Here is a 21,703-nt window from a genome sequence, read left to right on the forward strand (position 1 = left end):
CTAGATATGTGACCTTGGGCAAGTTATTCAGTCTCTTTGAATATCAGTTTCCTCATTTAAGAATGGGGATATCAGTAATACCAACATCATAGGGTTCTGGAGAGAATTAAATGAGATAATATAAATAAAACAATAAAGACAGTTTTTGGCCCATAGTAAGCTCTGAATAACTAAGTACTATCCGAGTGGGGTAGGGAGGACAGTCAGTTGTAGGTTTAATTATGAATGTTAAGAGTCAGAAATCACATTTTCTGAATTCTCTTTAATTTGTAAATTTTTTTTTTAATTACACCATGCTAATCCATTTTTCTCTGTATGTCTGGTAATCTCATTCTTTACCTCCTTGGATTTGTGGTTTTCTAATCCCACAATACATAGAGCAATTAAGGAATTGTTCTGCCTTCTCATGCTCTTTCCTCTTTTTCTTTCCTGAATGCCAAGCTAATGGGTCCTCCAAATTGTTTACCTACCAAAAAGGTACAGTAGCAAGGGGATGCGAGATTTCCAGTTTCTCCATAGCTACCCCATCTTTGCCACTACACATAAAGATAAACTAAGATACCCTTTTATGGCTTTTGGTCTTTTCCTGAATCTTCATGGAAAGGTACATTTTGTGGCCTAAAAATGAATAACTAACACTGATTCTTTTCCTTTTTCTCTTTCTCTCTCTTTTTTTCTTTTCTTTTTAAGTAAGCTGTGAAATCTTTTGTGCTTTTTATCTGCCAGGATAATAGCTTTTTATAAGAAAGCTCTTGACTTATGAAAATAATTGCTAGTTTGCAACTGTGCAGGGCAGTTTGGCTTGGGGAAATTGCTAGTGTTACATGTTTTAAATTTTAGTCTTACTATTCAGAAGCAGGGATTGTGATATAAAAAACTTGGTGATCATATTGTACTTTTAATCTGTGAATATTTACTTGAGTTTTTATAGAAATAAGATATTTATCTTCTCCGGATGCTTGTACATTGCCAGTATATACTGAAAGATTTATCAGTACCGGTGGGGAAGGTTCTTTAATTCTTATAACATATCATTTTAATGTCATTAATAGGTAGCATAGAATAGTTGGTGATTTAGAACAGTGTTTCTCGAGAATTCCCTGGCAGTCCAGTGGTTAGGACTCGGTGCTTTTACTGCTCGGGTTCCATCCCTGGTAAGGGAACTAAGATCCCACAAGCTACACGGCGCAGCCAAAAAACAAAAGTGTTTCTCAATCTTTTTTCCTTTATTGCCCTCCCCCGCCATCCCCAGGAGCCTTTTAAAACAGTTTTTTCCTAATTGGCTTCCTACCTCCATAAAATTTTAATTCCACATATATATAATAGTTATCTATTTATGTATTATATGTATAGCTGTGTTTTATACATAAATAGTAAGGGGTGTTTTTTTTTTGTACTCCCATTCCCCAGAGAATCAGTGCTTGCCTTCTTGAGGTGATTCTGCCTGCATTGATGGTTTACAGAGTGGATTCTCAAAATTTTTGGTTTCAGAACCTTTGTATTCTCTAAAATTATTGAGCACGTTGAAGAGCTTTTGTTTATGTTTGTCATATCTAGCGAAAATTTTATCATGCTACAAATTAAAGTGAGAAAAATCACAAAATATTTATTAATTTATTTTAAAATATTTTATGAAAAATAACCATTTCTCCCTCCCCCCTGCCCAAATGGTTTGGTGAGAAATGTGGCATTGTTACACATTTTTGCAAATCTCTTTAAGGTCTGGCTTAATAGCAAACAGCAGGATTCTCATAGTTGCCTCTGCATTCATTCTGTTACAATGTTAAAAAGAAAAGCTGGTGTCATACAGATACATAGTTGGAAAAGGAAGGAGTATTTTAATAACCTTTTCAGATAATAGAGGTTTCTCTTCTTCAATATTACATCAAAATGTAACAATTTGTAGTTTCTTAAAGGGATAGTTGCAATGTAGGATCTCATACTATATAAAAACCTTTTGTCTGTTACTCTAAAATCCAGTGTTCTTTCACTTTGAATAAATCTTTTGTTCATGAATAATTTTGTACTGTCATACATTGGTCACTTAGGAAATACTGGTTTACTGACTTATGCAGACCTTCCAAATGTCAATAGTAGTACCAACTACTCACATGTCATTAATATAACCACTGACCTTATCAAAGACTCTCTAAAAATTGGAGAAACTTGTCAAGCTTTTTTTCATTTGAATGTTGTCCTCGGCAATAAATAGTATTAGTTATTTTTCTTGAAGTGACAGGCTTATTACTTCATTCATTTTTGAGAAAATATCTGCCACATACTCAAGTCTGAATAACCAGAGTTTGTCATTCGTTCTTTGAAATAAAAAACTTGTTCTGTGAAAAAGGTGACTCGGTTAGGTTGTAACTCAGACAATTGCACAAGTGCTTTTTCTTCAGTCATCATACTTCCTATATGCAGCAGGAATGCTTTATGTGTACTTTCCAGTTTGTCACAAAAAATATTAGCAAGACGTGTGTTCAGGCTCAAGATTTAATAAAATTAATAATTTTATTGTCACAGTGTGGTGATGAAGAATAGAAGGTAGTATACTTCACTGCCACTGTTATGGTTTGGCTCCTTGATGAAGCTCCAGGTTTTTAGCCACCATTGCTTTTGTACCGCAAATGCACATGTCAACATGGTGGAAAAGGCAAACTAGTTAGCATTAGTATGAGAACAGTTTTGACCTCCCCAGGGGTCCAAGGAGCAAACATTGAGAACCACTGATTTAGAGCTTGGACTTCTACTGAATCTCAGCTCCATCACTTATTAGCTACATCCATGACTTTGAGCAATTACCCTGATTCCAAACCAGACAACCACACTATTCCTCATGAATATAGGCCCCAAAAATCAACAAAATGTTTGACGTTTGCTTTTCTATCCTAACATTGTTAATGGATTTTTTTTAGTTTGATACACTGTATATGTATTTACAGAACTACAGGAAAGGGAGGGTTTTTAAAAGTAGCATAATGTATAAAGCAGAGCAGCCAAGATTAGATTCTGAAATGACTTGCCATCATGAAGTAAAAAAGATGTTTGTCAGAATCCCAAATTACATTCCTAGGCCTAAAGATCTTTTATTTATATTCCTAGGCCTAAAGGTCTAAAGATTTTAAACAGTTTTAGGTTTTTCTTTTTAAAGGCAAATGCTAAACCTGCTTTGTTTTGTAGAGTCAAATGCATTATTGCTCTTGGTTCTGAAATTTGCATTAAATACCCTCCCCCCATTCTACAACTGTCTTTTCAAATAATTTAGGTGAAGAAAAAAAATCTGTTAATGGTAAACAGTGAATGTTTATCAATTCAGGGAAACTTCAGTGGCAGAACAGTGTCCTTCGCTTAGTCTTGTCCTGTATGATCTTTGAACATACACTCATCTGTAAATACACATACGCGCATTTTGGAGGAAACTTCATTTCATTTGTGAGGCTTTTGTTTTGTTTTGTTTTTTAATAAAGTGAGATAGAACCTCTTATTACCTTCTCATGTTATTTATGCCAAAGAACCACTTGCTGTATGGGAGAAATGGCACATGGGGTTCTTCCATCTGCTGTAATTGATTATTGCCTGTGTGGTTCCCAAACAGTTCCTCTGCCTGTTAGTTTTTAAATTTTAAATAACTCTAAAAATAAATAAATATTTTGTTCCCAATTACATAAGTAGTATCTTCATTTAAGAGGATTTTAAAAGTACAGAGAAGGTACAAATCAGAAAAAAAAAAAATCACAGTTAGCTTTGCCATCCTTGGATATATTCTTTCTTATCCTTATTGATGGTTAATAGATGCATTTTTTGGTCCTAATTGGCAACATATTGTATATACATTTCATATTGTGCTTTTTCATTCATTATCAGCAATTTCCTCCTTCAAAAAGAATTCTAAAATATTTTTAATGACTGCTTAACTTTTGAAAAAAATCCATTCTCCTAATATTAGATATTTAAGTTATTTTAAGTTTCTCAGCATTATAAATATACTGTAAAACACATCCCTTGTGTGTGTGTGTATGTATATATATATACATATGTATGTATATATAATTTTCTCCTGATTATACCCTAGTTATTCTATTGAACGAGAATTGGTTCAAAAGGGCAATCTTTTTACAAGGCTCTTAAGGTGAGTTGCCACATAGCTTTCCAAAAAGATTGACACAACTTCTCATTTTTCCAGTGTTCTGCCAATTTCTCCACATCTTCACCAGCATTGATATTCTGTTCAATGCTTTTTAAACAGAAAACATTATGCAAGTTAAAACATGAACTTTCAGCAAAAGTTTAAATGCTTAAAAGTTAATAATATAACACATAGCGAACTGTATTTCTCATTACTAGGAGTCCAAGCTGAACCTAGACTTAAAGGATTTTCCTTAACATTCTGATGGTGCGGAGTCTTTAGTACAGATTCCCTTCTCTAGTTCATAACATTTTTTGAACCAGTACAGACCGACTTGTATACAGTGGGTCGGAGATAAAAGTTCAGTTTGTATCCTTTTGATCTTTATTTTTTTCTGTCTCTACCTCAGCCTATGTGTTGAGGCAGCTGCACAGAGTGCTTTAGGGCAGAGTATAAGTGCATTTTCCTTTATTATATAAAGCAAATTTGGATAATGTATGATTGTAGTGTGTGTCTGAGTTCTTTGCTAATTCTGTGTAAATTTCAGGTGTGCAACAGAGGAACATGGCTCAAGAAACTAATCACAGCCAAGTGCCTATGCTTTGTTCCACTGGCTGCGGATTTTATGGAAACCCTCGTACAAATGGCATGTGTTCAGTATGTTATAAAGAACATCTTCAAAGACAGAATAGTAGTAATGGTAGAATAAGCCCACCTGGTAAGTAATTCTTACCTGGTAAGTAAAACACAGCACTATTCATAATTGAGATATACCTGAATAGCACAGGGTACCCAGTACCTTTTTCTACTTTCACATTTTACTTCTTTTACTACACTTACATCAGGAAAATGTCTCATTACATAATGTGATTATCAGTGGTAGGGAAACAGGAATAGGAGTATCTTTACCCATTGAAAAGAACTACTTCTTACTTGCTGTGTTAGAGAATTCTATTATCTTATTAAAATAGAGGCACACTTCATTCAAGTATATATAGCTGTCTTGGAAAATAAGGTGTAAGGGAGTGAGGGCTGTACGAGGACCTTGCTTCTTTTATCTAGGATGACTTTTGAAGCCAAGACAGTTGTAGAAGGAAAGAGTGAGTTATATATAGCCACAGCTGACTGTAGAAAAAGCCTTTCTCCATTAGGAAGGAGAGATGTAATAGTTTGACTCAGAGAAAGGGATGTTCATCCCCAGTTCATTTGAGTTCTTTATGCATTTTTATGTCAAAGGATTTTCCTGGAAATGAAGTGGCTTTTGTTTCAGTAGTTGTGTAAGAAGGATCATGAGGATTTTGAGTATAAGCTTTGCAAAAGTAAAGTGTTAATGGTACTCATCTAGGATAGTTCTCATGTAGCTTAATGCCTAAATGTATAGGTTTTCGTGGTGAATGAAAGTGCAGGCTGTTACTTAGTTCATTTAAAATTGTGTGTAGAGTCTTTCTCATCATTGCTTCGTGTTGAAGCCAGAAGCTAGAATCATTTAATCAAAACTTCTTTACTTAAGGCTAAGATCAAATGAATATAAATTATTGTTTTTTAAGTCATCATCTACATTTCTGCCTTATAAAGAACAGGTAGAATAATATAACCTGAGCACAGATTTTAATTTTGAACTTATGTTTGCCTTACTGCAAAATTCTTTTTTATTTGAAATATTTGTGCACTAGTACTTGGAAGACATTTGTGAATTAAAGGGTTTGGGTAATAATCAGTCCTAAGAAATCGTAGTTTAATTTTGGATATATACATTTTGTATATGGTTTCCTTGGTTAAAATCAGCATTCTTTTCATAGGCAAACTATTGAAAAAATTTTAACTAAAGTAATGAACCGGCTTATTATATAGTAAAACAAAATCCATATACTATATTTCGTGGAAAACTGATCTTGATTTTTGTAGATGAGGTGTTGGCCTGCCCAGGGTACAGAGTCACTAACCTGAGATGTGGTCCTGTTACAGCACCTTCTGTCAGTAGTCTGTCTGAGTCTTTACCAGTTCAGTGCACAGATGGCAGTGTCCCAGAAACTCAGTCGGCGTTAGACTCTACATCTTCATCTATGCAGCCAAGGTAAGATGTAGCCTCTGAAGTGTGATTGGAAAGCTATTGAAAAGTAAAGCATATATTCCATATGATCAGTTCTGTTAAGAAGGAAAACTGTGTAGTCAGCTTAGGATTAACTGGCATAAAATTATTATTATTAGTGACTAGTCAGAAAAATCTTTTTATTGGTTTTAAATTGGGGTGGGAGTAGGGAGTTGTCTTTTTAAGTCTCAGATTTCCTTTCAGACAGGTTTTTCTTTATTTCTCTTCATAATATATCCTGACCAACCCTTGAAGTCCTTCTGAAGCATGTAGTTCTTCTAGTCATAGGCTTATTATGCAAGTACTAGTGCTTTGTATTAAAAAGTACAGTCTTGTCACAGGTTCCCTTCATTTAATATCATGATGTGGTACTGATACCTATTTGTACTGTAGTGTATTTTTTCTTTTTAACTTTGAAGTCACATCATTTAGAAGCCTGAAAACACAGAAATGTTTGTTTTATTCTTACTCTACTGTTAGGAAACAGATATTAAGTTTCTACTCTGAAGTTCCTTTTTCCAGTTTATGATGGGAGATGTTCAGTTCTGCTATGCAAGTGTATCATATAGAACTTTGTATTAGGGTTCCTGAATTATGTCTTTATCATACTAGTTTTCATTTAGTGAATTCATACACAGTGGACATATACTGTTGCTTTATTTTCAAAGCAATAAACTTCTGGTCCAAATTGGTCTCAAGTTTCAAAGCTCTGTAGTTATGTTTAAGTTATAAAAAAAAGTATCTCTGATTAATTCTTGTCTTAATGATCTACTTACATATGTGAACTCTTACTTATTAATCACTTTAGTTACTCTTCATGCATAGAGATCATCTTTTAAAATCTAAATATTTTTGCTTTTCTAGCCCTGTATCAAATCAGTCACTTTTATCAGAATCTGTAGCATCTTCCCAAGTGGACAGTACATCTGTGGATAAAGCAATACCTGAAACAGAAGACCTGCAAGGTTTGCACATGAACTAGCATATATTTTGTCATTTATTTAACATTTGAATATTACAAGCCAGGCACTATCTTAGATGTGTATGTTTTTTAAATTACCTGCCTAAGATAACGTATTTTTACATTTGTTTTCTTTATGAGCAGAATATTTTATATCCTCAAGTATTTAATTGACTGCAATGTTGGGAGCCATTTCCCACTTATATATAATTAGGTCATCAGCATAAACATAGAAAATTAAAAATCTGTTTTGTTTAAGAAATATAATTAAATGAGTAAGTGGTGGTATTATACTGTTCTCTTTTACTGTTTTGCCCAATTTAACCTAAATACTATTTCCTCTCCCAGCAAACTGGGGCTGCTGGTTTGAGAGGAATCTCTTGCTTTTGACTCAGGTTATCTAAGTGACTGATTATTTTGACTGGCAGTGACCCCCTCTTTCCCCGTGTGTGACTTCCAGCACAACAGTCACATTCAGTTACTCTTATTTATAGCATGGTGTCTCTTGTTCTTGCCCATGCTCTTTATATCCACATTATGTGGATTAAAGTGAAGTGGATTTAGGAAGACTTGAAAATGTGTTTGAAGGCTTTCTTAGTGGGCAGAGATGGTGGAGGAGGCATTTAGGATGCTGTTAAAAATCTGTGCTTAGTTATATTCTATTACTGTGTGGAAACAATGTGTAAATTGAGAAGGATACTCTGGAAAGACAAGTCCAAAGATGAGCTGTGTGTCATTTTACCTATGGCATGATTTAAAGGGAGAAGATGCCATGCCCAGTGAAACCTTTCCATTGTACATGGTGTTCACAGGGTGGTGACAGATATATCTGGCAATCCTAGCTGAAGTTTGCTGAAGTTTAAATTCAGTTAAGTTAACTAATTCCCCTTCCTCTGATTTCATGCCCAACAAATGATTGGCATAATTTGCCTCTTTGTAGATTTTGCCATAGAAAAATATACTGTCTGACCAACATAAGTATTCCAGTATAACATAAGTATTAGGTGAATAATTTTTATTTTTTAGTTAAATAGGAAAGTTTAAGGTTGGGCAGAGATAAGGAATATTTTAAAAACAGAAATAGAAAAATTCCCCAAATCTAGTTATCCATTAGACGTGGGAAATAAGACAGGGGTGGTATTAAAGCTTTCGGTTGTATGACAGTTGAAATGGCAATGGTGTGGTTGTTTGCGACAGGGAGGTTGAAAGAAGTAATGGTTAGACAAGATTTTAGATAGAGTAAATTGGAAGTGGTCAAATTTCAAAACTTAAAATCTCAATTGGAGGTTGTAGATAGTTAATAGGTATTTAAATGTATGATCAGTATTATGTCTGAGATTTGGAAGTTCTTGGCATAGGTTGAAAATGAGAGGCAAAATCAAGAAGAGCAAGTAGGATAATGAGTCAGCAAAGGGGAGAGGAAGAAGTCATCTAGATCCTGGTTAGTTTTAGGCCACAGATGTCAACAGAGAGTTTTCAGGAAGCAAAGGTTGCTTAGCAATTTTGAGAGAGAGCTAAGTAAGGAAGAATGAGAATAGGCTGCCAACCATGAAGGTGTTATTTATGTCTTACAATTGAACAAATTTTAGAATGTTGGTAGTGGGAAAATATATGCTGCTTAAGAATAAAATAGCAGGGATTTCCCTGGTGGTGCAGTGGTTAAGAATCTGGCTGCCAAGACAGGGGACACAGGTTCAGTCCCTGGTCCAGGAAGATCCCACATGCGGCAGAGCAGCTAAGCCCGTGTACCACAACTACCGAGCCTGCACTGTAGAGCCCGTGAGCCACAACTACTGAGCCCATGTACTGCAACTACAGAAGCCTGCACACCCTAGAGCCCGTGCTCCTCAAGAGAAGCCACTGCAATGAGAAGCCCACGCACCACAACAAAGAGGTAGCCCCTGCTCACCACAACTAGAGAAAGCCCACACACAGCAACGAAGACCCAACGCAGCCAAAAACAAAATAAATAAATAAATTTATTTTTTTTTTTAAGAAAAAGAATAAAATAGCAGTTGTTTTGCAAGTTTGACAAAAAATGAAGATTGTGTGAACTAATGTAATATGAAGTGACATTTATGGTGTATGGAGAACAATACAGTTTTCTCCACATAGCCATGGATACATTAATGCAAACAGCGGTCTTGATGCCATATTAGGAGAAATTGTAGAGGGGGTTTAAATTGTATAGCCTTCTTTTTTCACTGTAATTTCAGTGACTTTTAAGTTAAACCAGTATTAACTTTTAAGTACCTTTTAAAAACTTAGCATTCATAATTTCAGCATAGCAGAATCTTTGAACAATCAGATGTAAGTTTCATCTGAGTTTGAGAGGATTCGTTTTCAATGGGTAAAATCTCCTAACAGCCTAGTTTTTAAAAAATATCTTATACTGTTGAATTAAAAATGTCTTTTATTATAAACATGCACACGAATATGTGTATATATATACACATACACTCATAACACATAATGTACTTGTGACTTCCCTATTTGATAGGAACAAATGCAGAGAATATTTTTTCCATCTACTTAATAGATGGACGAAAAGAGAAGTCTTTGACTCAAGTCCTGTGGTCATTTGAGCTGTAACTGGAACCTAGGCACCTGACTCTAGGCCATTATTCTTTCCACTAGACAGTTGTGGTGCTTCCTGGACTAGGATGTTCTTGTGTGTGTTTCTGTTGCCATATCCAGCCCTCCCTCAGTTCCCAGGGTAGGATCAACTGGTTTGGTGACCTACCCAGGTATCTCTTCTCTTCCTTATTATTCCACTTGTATTCCTCAAGGGAAATTTTTTTAGATAGGAAGATCATCCCAGGTAGAAGAGGGTACAAGAGTAGCATCTGTGTGCCTAAGCCAGAATTTCCTAACATTGTCGTTGGAGTTTTCAGAATAGTGTCCTTGAAACAGCTTTTTTTCTCTGTAGGTATTCTGCTTATAATTAGGTAAGTTGCCACCAGGTGGTTGGTACTGCTTCCATTTTGTCCTCACGGCTCTGAATAATTTTTCTCCTGTTTAACGGAGAAGCTCTGAAGAATTTTTTTCATGTTTACCTGAGAATTTACCATATTACTGCATCTTTCTCATTTAATTATGCCTTTTAACTTAATAAACAACAGTACCTCACTTACACAGTATCAGTTAGGAATGACAGATTTCCAGTTTATGAAAGCTTAGCTTTGTATTAAAAAAATTTTTTTTCAAGTTTTTTTTTTTGGACGCATTAGGTCTTTGTTGCTGCACATGGGCTTTCTCTCTAGTTGCCGTAAGTGGGGGCCACTCTTCATTGTAGTGCGCGGGCTTCTCATTGCGGTGGCTTCTCTTGTTGCGGAGCACGGGCTCTAGGTGCGCAGGCTTTAGTAGTTGCGGCATGCAGGCCCTAGAGCACACAGGCTTCGGTAGTTGTGGTGTGTGGGCTCAGTAGTTGTGGCTTGCGGGCTGTAAAGCGTGGGCTTAGTAGTTGTGGAGCATGGGCTTAGTTGCTCCTCGGCATGTGGGATCTTCCCAGACCAGGACTCGAACCCATGTCCCCTACATTGGCAGGCGGATTCTTAACCACTGGACCACAAGGGAAGTCCCAGCTTAGCTTTTTAAAAATGAAAACTTTTAAGTGTCTTTGTGCACTCTAAACTATCATACTTCATTTCTATTAGAACAATATGCTTAACTTCAGTTAACCTCTCAGTCCCTCAGGTATTGGAGCAGAGTAAAAAGAATATGGAATTTGGATTCAGAAGTTCTGTTTTCATATCTTGACACCTCCTCTTCTCTGAACCTTATTTTAATTACTTTTGAAGGAGAATAATAAGCATGTCCACCTTAGAAGTTATTAGAAGTCAGTGAAATAAGATGAAATGTGTTTTGTTAATAACTACAAAGGATATTCTTATTCTGTATAATACCAGTGTTTGGGGAGGCTTAGCATAAGAGAATATTGAAGCTTTCCAGCAGTAGAATGTAATCATGACTAAGGTGGTGAGCTCTCTGTCACAGAAGTGTTTTCAGAGAGCTGACTTACTGTCAGGAACAAAGTAGAGGGGATTCTGCACTGAGTGGCAGAGTAAATTAGAATTCTCATAGTCTTTTCAGCTCTGAGGGTTCCTTTCTTCATACCAAGTTGAATTGTCAGATCAGTGGTTCAGAGCAATCAGAGAGGAATAGTCCCTTTCAACTAAAAATCAGGAATTTGTGTGGATTAAAAATCAGAGATTGATTTTTAAAGAGTGGGTGATAATAGCCAATACAATCTGGACAAAGTTGGAGGACTAACAATTCCCAATTTAAAAACTTAATACAGGCTACAATAATCAAGACTACATGGTACTAGTATGAGGATAGTCATATAGATCAATGTAATAGAATTGAGAGTCCAGAAATAGCATTCTCACATTTACAGGCAATTGATTTTCCAACAAGGTGGTGCCAAGATCATTCCATAGGGAAAAAACATATGATGCTGGGCCATTTAAACAAATAAAGTTGGATCCCTACCTCACTCGGTACACAAACATTTACACAAAATACATCAAAGACCAATATGTAAGAGCTAAAACTATAAAACATGTAAGAGAAAACAGGCATAAATCTTCATGACCTTGGATTAGGTTTCTTTTGACATGACACCTACAGCTCAGCAAAGAAAAAATAGACACATTGAACTACATCAAAATTAAAAACCTTTTTGCTTCAAAGGACTATCAAGAGTGAAAAGACAACACAGAAAGGGGAAAAATTTGCAAATTGTATATCTGATTAGAACATATAAAGAAATATAATTCTACAATAAAGAGAACCCAATTTTTAAAAGGGCACAGGGTTTGAATAGGCATTTCTCCAAAGAAGATCTAAAAATGGCCAAAGTGTTAAGGATGTGGAGAGATTGGAACCCTCATTCATTATTGTTGGGAATGTAAAATGGTGCAGCCACTTTGGGAAACAGTTTGACAGTTAAAAAAGTTAACTCAAAGTTAAATAGAATTAACTAAATGACCAAGAAATTCCATTCCTAATTCCCAAGAGATTGAAAAAATGTGTTCACACAAAAACTTATATAAGAATATTCATAGCAGCATATTCATAATTAACAAAATATGGAAAGAACCCATATGGCTGTCAACAGATGATTGGATAAACAAGGAGTGGTATATTCATACACTGGAATAGTATTCGGCCGTAAAAAGGAATGACATTCTGATACGTGCTGCAACGCGGATGAACTTTGAAAATATACTAAATAAAAGAAGCCAGGTACAAAAGGCCAGCGTATTGTGTGACTCCATTTATGTGAAAGATAGGCACCATGAAGAGGGCTTTTTTGCTGGAGAAGAGTTTGTAAAAGCAAAAGCATACTGGTAGGAAAACACGAAATTTGGGAGATAGAACAACAGTTGCTAGAGTGGCCAGTTCAGACAAGTATGTGTTGGAACTAAAGTTGGAAAGATTGTCTAGAATCAGGTCATGGAAAATCTCTACGGTATTGGGTTCTAATCCATGATAAGGGAAGAGAGCCATTTTGAAGGTTGGTTGCTTCTTTTTGTTTGTTATAAGATGACACAAAGTTGTATTTTAAGGATTCATTTAACAGTGTTTTGCCTCCAGATAGCTGCTATTAGAAACTGATCTCATTTACAGAGCTGCTCTCTTCAGGATGGTGGCCACTAGCCTCATGTGATCACTTGAAATGTGGCTAGTCTGAAGTTAGATATTTAGTGCATATTTATTTGCCAGTTACACTCTAGTTGTAACATATACAGTGCTTTTGAAGACTTAGTAGCAAAAAAGACAAAGTGAAATATTCTGTTAATACTTTTCATATTGATTTTTTATTTAAATGATAACATAAATTAGTTTCATCTGTTTCTACTTTTTAACATACCTGCTAGAAAATATAAAATTGAATATATGATTCTCATTTTTTTTTTTTGGACCCTATTTTTTTTGGACCGTTAGCCCGCTATGCAGGCTAATTTTTCTCTTGAATATTAAAAAAAATTTTCATTTTGTAATGGATTCTTTTTGCTGTGTTGGTCTTCGTTGCTGCGCGAGGGCTTCCTCTAGTTGCTGTGAGCAGGGGCTACTCTTTGTTGCAGTGCGCAGGCTTCTCATAGCGGTGGCTTCTCTTGTCGCGGAGCATGGGCTCTAGGCACACGGGCTTCAGTAGTTGTGGCTCATGGGCTCTAGAGCGCAGGCTCAGTAGTTGTGGCACAGGGGCTTAGTTGCTCCTCGGCATACGGGATCTTGCCGGACCACGGCTCGAACCCATGTCCCCTGCATTGGCAGGCGGATTCTTAACCACTGCGCCGCCAGGGAAGGCTTGTAATGGATTTTTGAGCTAAGAATAACATAAAGATCATTTTGTTCTCCCCCTTATTTTGCAGGTAAGAAAGTGAAGTCCAGAGAAGGGAAATGAATTTTATCCCAATGGGTCATTGTAAAAGTGTACATTTATTCACTCAGTATCTGTTGAGCAACCACTCTGTAAGCACTGGGTATACAGTGGTGAACAGAAATAGTCCCCACCCTCAGAATGCTTAGTCTAATCCTTGAATGAGACTTGTCATGACAAGTTATATATATGGATATATGTTATATATATAACATATATCCATATATGTAAGGTATATATGCTATATTACATAGATAATTTGTATCTACTGTAAGATAATGTTCGGGGATTACGTAATAATGTCATCTTATGTTCAGTTTTATTTTTCACCATGTGTCTTGACTATGCCCCCAAACAGGTAGTGCTAAATAGTTTTATGTACTCATTGTTATATTTGTGTACTTTTTTCTTTCTTTTCTTTCTTTTCTTCCCTCCCTCCCTTCCTTCCTTCCTTCCACAGGATGCAGAGCATAGGGCCTTGTTCCTCTTGAATGTGGTCCTCCATGTGGGTAGTTAAACCAGTTTTACCTGCCTGGTGCTTTTTGAAGTATCTTTAAAGTAGTGGTCAGAAGGCTTTGTCTAGTTGAGATTACCATTAAAAATTATTAGCAAGTGCTGTACAGTTTATCTCTCAGCCTTTATGCCATTGCATAGGCCTCCCAAATAGCCCTTTAGGACCACTGGATGCAACACAGGCAGCCACCTGTTCTTTATCATTAACAAGTGGGTATTCTCTGTTTACAATTCTCAATTCAGAATATGAAAAACTGCCTAGTTCTGAGGAAACTGTCCTTATTTTGGCTTCAGGTTCAATAAGAGTATGGCCCTTTGGCCCTTAGTCTACTGTATGGCTTGCTTGCTTATTTATTTATTTAGTATGGCCGTTTTAAAAGATTGTTTCCTTTTACGTAACTTAGAGTTTGATAATTATGGTTTGCTTTGATCTTAAATCTCACATGAAAATTGGGGAAACAGGAGTAATTTCTAAGAATCTTAGACTTTTACAAAATACTGTTATCATCTTGCCCATGAATTCATTTGGTAAATGTTTAAATTCAGGTACCAGCCATTAACTGCAGGTAAGCTAAGGTTACCTTAGTCTGATGAGGATATAGTGGACATTGGTCAGCCTCAAATTTGAACCCTAGTTTATAAGCTTTTAGCGTGCCACCTGATCCTTCACTTCAAAGGTTATGCAGTTACCTCAGTTAAAGAGAAACCGTTTGCTTTGACAGATCTTTAGGGTTAATACTGTGAAATGTCTCTGTTGAGGTATGCAGTAGCATTTGTATCCATAGTAGGTAAATGTATTTTCACTATTCCAGATACCAAAGTTTGTGTCTCAGTAGTTAAATTGGTTCTGTTAAATATGTAATCTTGTGGGATAGTGGTGGTGTTACTGCCAGTAAAGCATTATTTATATTAGTATATTTGAGTATCAGACTTGCTTGGGAGAATAGGTATGCCTTATAGATTTCAAAGGTAATAAATAGAATAGATTCTTTTCTGATTGCAAGTTAACTATTTTTGAGCTCTTTACACACAGCCCAACCTTATCTGATACTGTTCTAGGAGCTGGGGATAAAACAGTAAGCGAGACATTCAGCCCCTGCCCTCATGGAGCTTACATTCTAGGGGTATTTACTTATTAAAAATAAAAGGCTTTATGTATCCACATTTTGTTTCAAAAAAAAAAAATGTAGATATTGGTAGCACTGTCTCCCATCTAGCTTTAGAATGTCCAGGTGGAATAATCATGTTATAGAGTTCTTCATTCATGCATATTTATTTGTTAGTTTGTGGTGTTTTGCCTTTTGTCATATTTTGTTAATAATGTGTTGACATAAGCAGGTTAGAATCCATTGCATCAAATGTTTGAGCATCTACTGTGTGTAGTTCACTGTGATAGGTGCTGGAAATTCAAACAGGGAGTAGGATGCTATCCCTCTTCTCAGCAGGCTTACAGTATAGTTGGGGAAATGGAGCACATAAATACAATAGGTAAATAACTCAGTACTAATTCAGTTCAACAAATATCAAAAGATATTTATTGAATGCCTGCTGTGTAGTAGGAGGCACTGGTAACAAGGATGAAAATGACAGGTTCCTGCCCTGAAAGGTTAAGGGCAGGTTAAAGTCAAATAGGCATTTACAGGGCTTCCCTGGTGGCGCAGTGGTTGAGAGTCCGCCTGCCAATGCAGGGGACACAGGTTCGTGCCCCGGTCCGGGAAGATCCCACATGCCGCGGAGCCTGCGCGTCCGGAGCCCGTGCTCCGCAACGGGAGAGGCCACAACAGTGAGAGGCCCGCGTACCGGGGGGGAAAAAAAGGCATTTATAATATAATAGTGCAGAAAGTGCTACCGGGCATAGTAGGGTTTCCTAGTCTAAGTTGTGGGGGAGGGAATGGAGTAAGAGCTGATAATATAAGCTTAAACAAAAAAGACACATTGGAGTTAGCCAGGTAAGGAGGAGAGGGACAAGGGGGCATAGGAAAAGTGTTCCACATAGAAAGGACAACTTTTACAAAAAACCCAGAGGTAAGAGAGAATTTAGTATGTTCAGGGAAACTGCAAATACTTCACTATGCCTGAAGCATGGATTATTGTTGAGGAATGGTGAGAGACAAGGCTAGAAAAGGATGAGAAAAATCCTGAAGGACCTCTGGGCTTTATTTATCCTGGGGGTTAGTGGGGAGTCGTCAAAGAATTTTAAACATTGGAGGGCACATCATTAGATTCTCATGTAAGGCAGATGACTTGGATGCAATGTGTGAAGCATGGATGGAAGAGGGGGCTCATGTGAAGTGCCCAGAATTTGGTAGAGAGTACTTAAGGGAATTAAGGGTAATCAGAATGAAACGTTGCAAGAGAACTGAGACAGGGTTTCCTGGAGGCTTTAAAGGGCAATTGAATGGTGAAATGAGAGAAAGGAAGCCCTTTTGAATTGGTTGTACACAGCAGAGGTACCTGGCATAGTCCCATAGATTGGTTAAGCAGTAGATTACTGAAGAAGGAGGACTGGTTGGTGATAAAATTGGAGAGGTTAAATCCTTGATCCCTGGCAAGTCACTGACTGTTTTAGCACAAGATACCATGTCTGCTAGGTCACCTGATAGATTCTAACTCTAGTAACAGCATTTGGGAGGGCCAGGGTAGTTAGTGAGAGGGAGTGGCAGGGGTCACATTAGTTAGGATTTAGGGGCAATAATTAGACCTGAATTTTGATGCAGCTGGCCTTGGCTTCAACACTTAAATCAATTTATTATCTTAATTGTAACATTTTAATCAATTTATCTTATTCTCAATATTTTAAAGGTTTTATATGAAACATTCTGAGAATTTTGAACATACTTAGTATTCCACTAAATCTTGGTTTCAGGCTTTTTCCCCTTATTCTCTTTGAAGTCTACATAGTTCTGAGCTCAACAGTATTTAGAAGTTTGCATGTGACCATTTTCTTACACACTCCCTTAGAATACCCAAGTAGTATTTGTGTTTTGTATGTCTTTTATTGGTCAAATACATAATTATTAGAAATTTTAGAAAATATAGTGCTTTTAGAGTCACTTGTTAACAAGTCAGTGTATAGTCTAGATTTTCTCCATGTGTGTATACATACATGCATACTTAACATACATATATGCATTTCACCAAAAGGGGGTCATATTATATAAACTACTTTGTAACTTAATGTGAGCATCTTTCCATGCTAGTAAATAAATAAATTACTCAGTTATCCTCTGAATAAACAGATCAGTGGGGGTGGGGTGAGGGGTAACAACCACCCAAATTTCAAAATCTCATTGAATAATTAAATTTTACCACCTTCCTATTTTTATCAGCTTCAGTATCAGAAACGGCACAGCAGCCATCTGAAGAGGAAAGCAAGTCTCTTGAAAAACCAAAACAAAAAAAGAATCGCTGTTTCATGTGCAGGAAGAAAGTGGGACTTACTGGTAAGGGCCTAAATCACGAGATTTAAAATTAAGATTTTATTTATGATGGTGCATGACTTACTATTAATGGCTTCAATTAAGATTGTTTTTGTTCCCATATGAGTTAATAATAGATATGCTTCACCTTCTGAATTTTCTTAAATAAAAGTAGCTTTAATTACATACCTAATAGTAAAATGAATAGCTTTTCTTTTAAAAATTCATTTCAGCTGAGTTTGAGAATATTAGACAGGTAAGGTCAGTGCGCCAGGTGCTGTGAAGGGGCAAAGATGTGGCTCCTGCCTTCAGAGAGCCGAAATTGTTGTGTGTGAGAGAATATTTAAGTCCTTGGTGAGCTGTGAAGTACTTTCTCTATGTAAAGTGGCTAGTCACAGGTTGTCATGAGGGTTCAGAGAGCTCATATGTAAGGTGATAGCCGCGTGCTGCCACGCAATAAGTAATCAATACATGTTGACTACTGTAACAGAGCTGTTAGCTGGGATTGTTATTAAGAGAGGGAGGGGCTTCCCTAGTGGCGCAGTGGTTGAGAGTCCGCCTGCCGATGCAGGGGACACGGGTTCGTGCCCCGGTCCGGGAAGATCCCACATGCCACAGAGCGGCTGGGCCCGTGAGCCATGGCCGCTGAGCCTGCGCGTCCGGAGCCTGTGCTCCGCAACGGGAGAGGCCACAACAGTGAGAGGCCCGTGTACCGCAAAAAAAAAAAAAAAGAAAAAAAAGAGAGCGGGAGAAGAAAATGTTTGAAATATTACTTGGATATTTGGCAAAGAGAGTACATTTAAGTGCAGTCAAATAGATTTCTTTGGGAATTCAGGGATGGATGTGATTAATTTATATAAAAGAAGAGGAGTAGAGGCCCATCAAAGTCATGAAGGTAGAATGTTTCAGCTGGGTCTTGAAAGATGAGTAGGACTTAATAAGTGATGGAAATGGGAGCATTTCAGGCAAAAAAAAAAAAAATACCTTGAACAAAAGCTCACAGAAAGGATAGGGCATGTTTAGGGGACCGTAAAAGGGGATTGTAGCACAAAATATATGAAGAAGGGGGTTAAATACCACCATAGAGATAAGGCTAATGATGTGTACTGTGGTTAATTGATGGGGAACAGTTGCAGCTATAAATAGTTACCATTTATTGTTTACTATGTGCCAGACATTGTGCTGAATACTCTAAGAAATTGGCTTAAGAGGAGATAAGTTTGTTTGTTTTTTTAAATTTATTTTTGGCTGCGTTGGGTCTTTGTTGCTGTGCGTGGGCTTTCTCTAGTAACAGCGAGCCGGGGCTACTCTTCATTGCGGTACATGAGCTTCTCATTGTGGTGGTTTCTCTTTTGCAGAGCACAGGCTCTAGGTGCGCGGGTTTCAGTAGTTGTGCCACATGGGCTCAGTAGTTGTGGTGCATGGGCTTAGTTGCTCCGCAGCATGTGCGATCTTCCCGGACCAGGGCTCAAACCCGTGTCCCCTGCATTGACAGGCGGATTCTTAACCACTGTGCCACCAGGGAAGCCCAAGATAAGATTTTGAGTAAATTGTGTTTTAGGAAGGTTTATCTGGCTAAGGTGTAGATAAAGAGGAAAAGAGATTTACAGTCTGATATCAGAGATGTTTAAGACTGGCCCATGCCTTGGCAAATGTATTTATTTAAAGAGTACAGACGTGAACAAGTAAGGCATTTTAAAGTGTACATATTTAGCATCAAATACTGTCTTTCTAAACCTCAGAAACTTGGACTTCACGATTAGAAAGAAGGCTGCGACTTAGTAATTTCTGTCTTGTCAGTCTAGTATTATTCTTGGCTCCATTTTTCATTCGTTATTATGAAGTTATAGGGGAATTCCTTGGCGGTCCAGTCGTTAAGACTCCACACTTTCACTGTCGAGGGCCCAGGTTCCGTCCCTTGTCGGGGAACTAAGATCCCACAAGCTGTGTGGTGCAGCCAAAAAAATAATAATAAAATTTTAAAAATAAAAGAAAATTATGAAGTTACAGAGTATCTTTTTGAAGTTTAAAAAAATTTGGTAAAGGAAGTTTACATCAAATTTCAATGTTTAAAATTTTGATTCCTATCTTCCATTTCCAGTAATTCCATCATACCATAAAATCCTAATTTGGGGGTGCAGGACTGGTTTTATTTAAAGACTATCCACACTGCTTATTTCTCTGTTTTGGCTTCAGTTCTTGGGGCATTTCCCTAAAATCAGTAGCATTTATTGCATGTTTACTATATGTTAGGCACTTAATACTTCCTCATTTAATTCTTACTGTAACCGATTCCAAAGTTAGAGATGCAGAAGCTAAGGGTCAAGTAATTTGCCTGTGTTAGTAAATAGATTCAGGCTTAGGCAACCGTAACATCTCATGCTGTAAATCACTCAGCCAGATTACAGTTCACCTCTCCATTGGAGGTTAGCCAAGGAAAGCTAATATACTATGCTATTTGTTAACAGTTCTGTCAAAAGTTTCATTTCCTCTTCCTTAATTAAATCTTAAGATTGCCTTCTGACAGTATGCTTATTTTTTCACATTGTAGTATTTGAGGAGTGTTTCAATTTAGCAACCCTGTTTTTGATAGGAAGCAATTTGTGTCACGGGTGAAAACTTGAACTCAGAGAAGTGGTTTTGACTTGGTCTGCTGATACACACTTGTATTTGTATTTGTAGGTAGGAAAAAGAAATGAAGCTATCAGCTATGGATTTTGAGAATGTTACTAGGTTGTGAAACTGCTTGTTTGGAATGATTCTTTAGATTGCTGCCCTAAATATATAATCTTTTTAACATTAATTATGCTAGAGAGTTTAATATTTTTAGACCTTCCATTCAACTCACGTATGTGTATTAATCCATTTTCAGGGTTTGAATGTCGGTGTGGAAATGTTTACTGTGGTGTACACCGTTACTCAGATGTACACAATTGCTCTTACAATTACAAAGCTGATGCTGCTGAGAAAATCAGAAAAGAAAATCCAGTAGTTGTTGGTGAAAAGATCCAGAAGATTTGAACTCCTGGAATACAAAATCCTTTGACCATCTGCAAACTAAAAATTGACTTGAGGTTTTTTTTCCTAGTCATTGGGAATGTAGAGCAATGTATCTTGCATAGACCTTTTAATCATGCATGTCATCAGAAGAATAGATTTTTGTTTTTGTTTTGAAAATGACTCTGAACATTTATTTACATTGCAGTTTCTGTGGCTGAAAAGACTTAAGTAAACTTTACAAGTATTATCCTTTTAAGATCATTTTAATTTTAGTTGAGTGCCGAGGGCTTTTATAACAAACGTGGAGAAATGTTGGAGGGCTGTGATTTTTCCAGTATTAAACATGCATGCGTTAATCTTGCAGTTTATTTTCTCATTGTGTATGTATATATAGCTTTTCTCTGCAGCACGATTTCTCTTTTGATAAATGCCCTTTAGGGCACAACTAGTTATCAGTAACTGAATGTATCTTAATCATTATGGCTGCTTCTGTTTTTCATTAACAAAGGTTATACATATGTTAGCATATAGTTTCTTTGCACCCACTATTTATGTCTGAATCATTTGTCACAGGAGAGTGTGTGCTGAAGAGATTCTAAGTTTGTGTGTTTTTAAATTTTTTTGAGCAAGGGAAGGAAAAGCTGTATGCATTTCATTGCTGACTGCAGGTTTCTTTCAGATTGTGTTCATTGGTCTGTGTGTATACAATATGAAGAATGATCTGAAGTAATTGTGCTGTATTTATGTTTATCTACCAGTCTTTGGTTAAATAAAAAGGAAAACCATAATGTTCCCTTGTATTACTTTTTCTCTTATTCTTTCTGGTAGTTCATTTTGACTTTGGTCCTTCAGTTTTCTACTTTACTTAATTTTGTGAGATGAACTCACATCTGTTTGTGAGTAATCTTAGGATGACAAACTGTGATCTTACATTCCTGTGAGTCGAACATGTCATATTTTCTAGCTCTTGTCTGATTCTCTGTTCTGAACTCTGTCACACTGAATTAGCATCTAGCAGAAGCTTCGTTTTGGTAGGATTAGAGAAACAAACAGCATAGCTCAAACACGGCAGTTGGAGAATTGTGAAGTAGAAAGACCTCCAAAAGACCATTTGTCCTGTGGTTTCAAACTTACCTGGCCGCCAACCTTTTTAAAACTTGAAATATGTAAACAGATTAAAATAGTATTTTACAATACAAATGTCTAT

At 36.7% G+C, this 21,703-nt stretch overlaps 1 protein-coding gene across 4 annotated transcripts in view; it reads left to right on the forward strand.

The window, feature by feature from the left end:
* The window catches only part of ZFAND6 (zinc finger AN1-type containing 6), a 75,221-nt gene extending 53,932 nt beyond the window's left edge, over positions 1-21,289 (forward strand). For all 4 annotated transcript variants that reach the window (XM_027089297.1, XM_027089296.1, XM_027089295.1 and 1 more), the window contains 5 exons: positions 4,674-4,844; positions 6,092-6,200; positions 7,080-7,180; positions 17,407-17,520; positions 20,369-21,289. In XM_027089297.1, the coding sequence (XP_026945098.1) occupies positions 4,691-4,844; positions 6,092-6,200; positions 7,080-7,180; positions 17,407-17,520; positions 20,369-20,517 (627 nt within the window). In that variant the 5' untranslated portion in view covers positions 4,674-4,690 and the 3' untranslated portion in view covers positions 20,518-21,289. The remainder of the gene's footprint in view (positions 1-4,673; positions 4,845-6,091; positions 6,201-7,079; positions 7,181-17,406; positions 17,521-20,368) is intronic.
* Positions 21,290-21,703: the final 414 nt, after the last annotated feature.

Source organism: Aethalodelphis obliquidens, unplaced genomic scaffold (genome assembly GCF_003676395.1).
Source record: "Aethalodelphis obliquidens isolate GAN/ISIS:26980383/991018 unplaced genomic scaffold, ASM367639v1 scaffold65, whole genome shotgun sequence".
In the NCBI taxonomy this organism is placed as follows: domain Eukaryota; kingdom Metazoa; phylum Chordata; class Mammalia; order Artiodactyla; family Delphinidae; genus Aethalodelphis; species Aethalodelphis obliquidens.